General features: G+C 34.8%; 1 protein-coding gene across 3 annotated transcripts in view; it reads right to left on the reverse strand.

Annotated features, from left to right (window-relative positions):
• Positions 1-6,943, reverse strand: part of LOC106881248 (uncharacterized) — a 276,422-nt gene that overhangs the window by 36,235 nt on the left and 233,244 nt on the right. For all 3 annotated transcript variants that reach the window (XR_008264114.1, XM_052967796.1, XM_052967797.1), the window contains exon 50: positions 2,675-2,842. Coding sequence is in view for 2 of the 3 variants with exons in the window: in XM_052967796.1 (XP_052823756.1) it covers positions 2,675-2,842 (168 nt within the window). In the remaining variant the exon portion in view is untranslated. The remainder of the gene's footprint in view (positions 1-2,674; positions 2,843-6,943) is intronic.

Below are 6,943 nucleotides of genomic sequence, written 5' to 3' on the forward strand. Positions count from 1 at the left end.
TATATATATGTATGTATGTATATATGTGTATATATATATGTATATAAAGTAAATACACGTAATTCAGCTTGTTTCATAACCAAAAAGGTACAGATTATAAACAATGAAAGGCCGATTTTGGTGATTCATTTGGCAAAGGTAGTAGAGAGCCAATCTGATGATAAATCTGACCTTGGATCTTGAAAGTTTGCATGAATCCTTGCTCAGTTAAATCTCTTGTGGCTCCAAATGATGTCATCTGTAGTGCAGCATTGGATTGTCTAATTTTGTTTTAGAAGTGCTTGGAATCTTGGTCAGTTGATGACAACAGTTTCTGCAATGGCTCTGAAGGTTGAGTAATTGCAGGGAGTTTAACCTTTTTCACCACTGCAACACAGTACAGGTGTCTCTCCGGGCCACTTCCTTGCTTTACAATGTATGCACTCAGTTGTCATTGCACCAATGGAAACTCTAGTATCGTCTACATAATGAACTGCTGGAACATAATTGAAAGCTGCTTCATAGAAGTTGATTCTCTGAGCTGTTGCAACTGCTCTTTGTTCTGCAGTGGAGATCCTATTCCTTGTCAGCTGTGCATACCTCTGTTCATTACTTTGAGATGCTCTGGGTTTTGTTGTGCATAGTCTATTCATTTCTGGGTATGCTTCATTTTCTGCAGATGTCTCTCTTTCCCTGAACAGAGACATTCTTTTGGTTGACATTGATTTTATAGACAAATTTGACACTTTCCTTCTAGGCATGGTTATAAACTTATACAGAAAAAAGCTGTTAACAACAGAAAAACACAAAATCATTGCAAAAGTAAATAAGAAATTTTTAGGGAAATTAACTGTGTACAGATTTAAGTGAAATTTTTGAAGTTGCTTCTGTTAGTAAATTATGAACTTACTTTTATCAGTAATTTCCTTAACAAAAAAAACACAAACTGTTGCAAAAGTAAATTAGAAATTTATAGGCAAATTTAACGACGTATATGGTGTGAAGTGAAATTTATGAAGTTACTTCTACTAGTAAATTATGTATGAAATTACTTTTATCAGTAATTGTGAACTTCTTTCTGTCAGTAATTTGCTGTTGTTGTTTGTAAATAGCAATTGAAAACTTACAATGTAAACAATAATGATTGAACTTAAAGTGAAAGCAATAGCGTCTGAAAAATGTAAGTGGAAACAATAGGAAGTGAGTGAGATATAGAGAGAGGGGGAGAGAGAGAGACCTAGCTAATTAGACAAATAAGATAGATATCAATAGATAGATAAAATATAGACAGATAGATACAGAGAGATAGATAGATATAGAGACAGAGGTGGGTAGAAAGATATTTTAAGAGTCTAAAACCATCTCTGGAACATAAGTAACACATATTCCCAGTTTGGAGAAAATCAGTTGAAAAATATGGCCATTATGGTCTTTTACGCACACACACACACACACACAGAGAACAGGATTTACATTATATATATAAATATATATATATATATATATATATATATATATATATATATATATATGTATATATATATATATATATATGCATATATGTGTGTGTGTGTATGTACGTGTGTATATATATATATATATGTGCGTGTGTGTGTGTGTGTGTGTGTGTATGTATATATATATATATATGTGTGTATATATATTTGTGTATATATATATGTGGTCCATGTATAAATATATATATATATATATATACATGAACCACATATTTTCTCTCTCCATTTTTTCATCTTATACTTTTTTGCCAAAGAGCATGGGCCCACAATGTTAAAGACTTTCCCCCACCCCACCCCCAAGTGTCAAACTAATATAACTACTTGTTGTTCCTTCACCTGTCTTCGTCTTTTGTTTTCTGCACATTTGAACTATACATGTATATATGCATACATACGTACATTACATATATACACATGACTGTGTGTTTGTGTGTGCACGCGTGTGCGTGCATGCGTGTGCATGCATGTGTGTGTGTGTTTGTGTTTGTGTGTGTTTGTGTTTGTGTGTGTTTGTGTGTGTGTGTGTGTTTGCTTGAAAACTGGTGTTCACTTATTTATGATCCTGAAACTTAGTGGACCAGTAAAAAGGGACTAATAGCTTGAAATAATTACTAGGTTAATTTGATGAAGTAAATTTTTCAGAGGAGCCCCTCACCTTCCCCCAGCATAGCAACGACCAAAACAACAGTTCAATGACTGAAACTCTCTTTACTCTTTTACTTGTTTCAGTCAATTGACTGCGGCCATGCTGGAGCACCGCCTTTAGTCAAGAAAAAGGACCCCAAGACTTATTCTTTGTAAGCCTAGTACTTATTCTATCGGTCTTTTTTTTGCCGAACCGCTAAGTTACAGGGACGTAAACACATCAGCATTGGTGGGGGGACAAACACAGACACACAAACACACATACATACATATATATATATATACATATATACGACAGGCTTCTTTCAGTTTCCGTCTACCAAATCCACTCACAAGGCTTTGGTCGGCCTGAGGCTATAGTACAAGACACTTGCCCAAGGTGCCACGCAGTGGGACTGAACCCGAAACCATGTGGTTGGTAAGCAAGCTACTTACCACACAGCCACTCCTGCACCTATATACAAGTAACAAAATTTTTAAAAAAACAATAAAAGTATGTGTAGAAGAATGAAAGTGAGAAAATTGTAACTTACCAAGTATTACACATTCTGACCCACTGGTGCTACCTTTCCCTTTTGTTGTGTTACCTTGTCTGCAAGCTTCACACTGGAACATTCCAGGCTGGTCTTGATAGAAACCAACACTACATTGTGTACATTTAGATGTGGATGACTGGAAATAGGAACCCTCAAGGCATGTGTCTGTTGTCAATAGAAAAATAAGAAGTAGGCAATGAATCAACTTGTTGTTGTTGTTGTTGTTGTAGACTTGTATCTTAAATAAGGAATATGTAGTTATTAATATACTTTAAAAAGTTGGATGGATGGCCTGAGATGGTCTTGGATTATAGCTCTACTTAATCAGGATTGACCTGGGACTAAACAATGATAATAGTAATACTACAAGTACTGCTGCTGTTGCTACTACTATAGTTGCTGCTGCTGCAGCCACTGCTGCTACCACCACAAACACCATCATCGCCACCACCACCACCATCACCACAACCTCCACCACTGCTGCTATACACACACACACAATAAACAACAAACAAGATATGACTGGGAGGAAAAAGCTGGAATAGTAATAATGGCTTCGAATTTTGGCACAAAGCCAGCAATTTTCAGAGGAGGGATTAAGTTGAATACACTGACCCCAGTGCCCAACTGGTACTCATTTTGCCAATCCCTGGAAGGATGAAAAGCAAAGTTGACCTTGCTGGAATTTGAACTCAGAATGTAAAATGGACAAAATGCCACAAAACATTTTGGCTTTGTGTGCTAACTATTCTGAGAGCTCATCACCTTAGATGGAATAGTGATAACAAAAAAATGTTTTTGTTCATGGGTCTATTGTGTCAGGTTTAAACTGTGGCTACACAACAATAACAACAAAGAAGAGTGTCCATGAGAGAGGTTAAATCAGGATAAATACTGCAGTATCTGGCCTATCAGCAATGTGTATACATTAAGTATGATACACAGATGGCTATTTTAATTAAATATTGCCTCAATTGTGTATACTAGATTTTTAATCAGCCAGGCAACTATTTGCAACATCAGAAAATGTCTTAATCACTTTTTCTTGTGTCAGAAATAACAAATTCTCATTTGAGCACATGAATAGTTGTAAGCACACACCACTGAAAAAGGCTAAAATACATTAAGTTCTCTCACTAGATGCTGTGTTTTTAACATAGCAAGTCCTCATACATACATACATGTACATACATCATCATCATCATCATTTAATGTCTGTTGTCCATTGCCCATGTTGGACAGTTTGACCAAAGCCGGCAAGCTGCACCAAACTCCAGTCTGATTTGGCATGGTTCCTACAGCTGGATGCCCTTCCTAACACTAACCACTTTATAGAGTGTGCTGGGTACTTTTACGAGGCACTGCATGAGTGTTTTTACATGGTACTACCATGAGTGCTTTACACTATGTGTATGTGTGAAGCACACACACACACACACACACATATATTTGTATGTGTGTCGCAACAACAAGTTCAACTATTTGAACACTAGTTCCATATAAAATTTCAAAATGGATTCTCCTTCCAAATAAATGTGAATATGAACTGCAAGACACAGAATCTCATAATATACTGCATAATCTGCTCCAATTGCAAAGAGAAGTACATTGGTGAAGCCAATAATTCCCTTTGCCAATGTGCAAGAATCCATAGACAACACATCAGACAATAAGAACTACATAAGATTCTGCTGAGCAAGCATTTGGAAATATGCAGAAACAGCAGAATCAAGATCTATGCTTTCTATAAATGTCAAAGGCATGGCCCAAAATACCAGAAGGTGATAGAACTACATTTTACAAAAAATGTTACCAAAACTAAATGTGTAAAAAATATGTTTATGAGAAATTCTTATTAAAAATATTAGTCTCCCAGATGAACTAAACCAGATTACCACTGGATATTATTATCAATAATGTTCTCATTACTATTACTAAAATGACTGGTATTATTCACTTGTGCAACCAACATACAACACACACACATACATTTAAAAACCTTCCAAAACAATTTGATAGATTCTATTTTCTACAGCTAGGTAACATAACTGACCAAAAATTTGTCAGCCATACAATGACAAAAAGAAACTTATTGCAATTGACAAAAAAATTGACCTTTTTGACCTGTCATCAGTTTAAGCCATTCCAGAAAAACACTCCTTTCTCTCTTCCTTTCTTTCTTTCTATCTGTCTGTCTTTCTTTCTTCTTTCTTCTCTCTAACTATATCTCTAAAAATTCACCATACACATATGCTTACACATGCACACACACACGCATGCACACACGCACGCAAGTACGCACACATATACACACACACACACGCACAAAAAGTATGAATTTTCTATAAAACAATATTCTTGATAAATCTATGAAAGGGACAAAAGTACTAGATAAATAATTTTTATGCAAATCCTGAAAACCTTTCTTTCTCTTTCTTTCTCTCTCTCTCTCTCTCTCTCTCTATCTATCTATCGAAATATATACATACATATATATATCAAAATAAGCAACAAGGATATTCAAAGTTAATGCAGTACGATCGATTCATGTGACTCCATTTATTTAAGCAATGTGAGCATTACATTAAATGTAAAATGCAGAGCAATCTTCAGCTGCACAAAGATATAGAAATTTGCTGAAATTTCATTTCAGCAGGACATATTATTGTAACTACATTATATATATATATCAAGAGCAAAGGGTCTATGTATGCAATACATGCACTGCATGCCTTACTATTTTTCCACAATAAATTATTTTTGTGTAATATATAATTGATTATAATTATTATTGATGTTTTACTGCTTGCCTTTCAGTGGTGTTAAATTGTCTACAGAAACATAGTAAAGGGAAAACAAATTTTTTACAGTTTGCTTTCAATCATAGTAAGAGCAGTCATCATTTTCTTGGTATTTTATTATTTTCAAGAAGGGAAACAAAAAATAAGTGGTCAAGAAAGAGAAAGACAGAGAAAGCAGATATTTTACTACTTCCCTTTCAGTGGTGTTAAGTTGTCAACAGAAACATAGGGAAGGGGAAGCAAATTTCTACTGCTTGCTTTCAGTCATAGTAAGAGCAGTGACCAAGAAAGAAAAAGACAGAGAAGGCAGATATTTTACTGCTTGCCTTTCAGCCCTGTTAAGCCAGCAGACACATTGACAACGTTTTTTTTTTCTTGAAGTGCTGATGTCTGTACTGTCCTGTGCAGCAGAGATCAAAAACTTGCCTATTCAGAGGATTTCCTGAGGTTTTCCTCATAGTTGGACAGAAATGCATATTTAGTCAATTTACAAGTTTTATTGCTTTCTGATATATTTTGTACGATTATTCAGTTCCTAAGAGTACACGTTTTATCTTTTATCTACTGCTTGTTTCAATCAGTAGATTGTAGCCATGCTGGGGCACCACCTTAAATAATTTTTAGTCTAATGAATCTACCCCAATACTTTTTTAAAGCCTGGTGCTTATTCTTTTGGTCTCTCATGCCAAACGGCTAAGTTATGGGTACGCAAACATACCAATGCCATTTGTCAAGCATTGGTGAAAGTTAAACACAGACACAAAGGCACACACATGCACACACACACACATATAAAGATATATATATATATATATATATATATATATAGATATATATATTTTTTCAGTTTCCCTCTATCAAGTCCACTTACAAAATTTTATCAAGTTCCCTCTATCAAGTCCACTTACAAGATTCTAGTCAAGGCTATAGTAGAAGACACTAGTAGAAGACCTGGAACCATGTAGTTGGGAAGCAAACTTCTTACTACACACCCACACTTGCTTTATTATCATTCTCGGTAAAGAGAAATCAAAGCTTAAGCTGAAAATTAAAACTGAAGTGGGCAACAAGTAATGTCATCATTATTTTGATTTAAAATATTATGAATAGTCTGAGTGAATGATGAGATGACCCATTTTGAACAAATTTTTCTGTTTCCCATGTCTGTTACTCTGACATTATAAGAACACATTTTCTCAACTTTGAAGTGATATTGAAAACGAATATCACTTTCAAGTGATATTCAAAACAAAATCATTAAATCGTATAACTGTTACAAGTAAAGGTGTAATTAATCCACTGATAGAAAAAAAAAAAATCAACATTTGTTGCTGTTATGTTTGGTGAGACTACAAACCTACAAATGAATTCTTAACCGTCATATGTTTTGTGATTTGTTGATGAGAAGGAAAGGCTTCAAGAAAGGTTTAGGGGATAAGTCAATGTCAATAAAGACAGAAAAGCT

Source organism: Octopus bimaculoides, chromosome 5 (assembly GCF_001194135.2).
Source record: "Octopus bimaculoides isolate UCB-OBI-ISO-001 chromosome 5, ASM119413v2, whole genome shotgun sequence".
NCBI classification, from domain to species: Eukaryota; Metazoa; Mollusca; class Cephalopoda; order Octopoda; family Octopodidae; genus Octopus; species Octopus bimaculoides.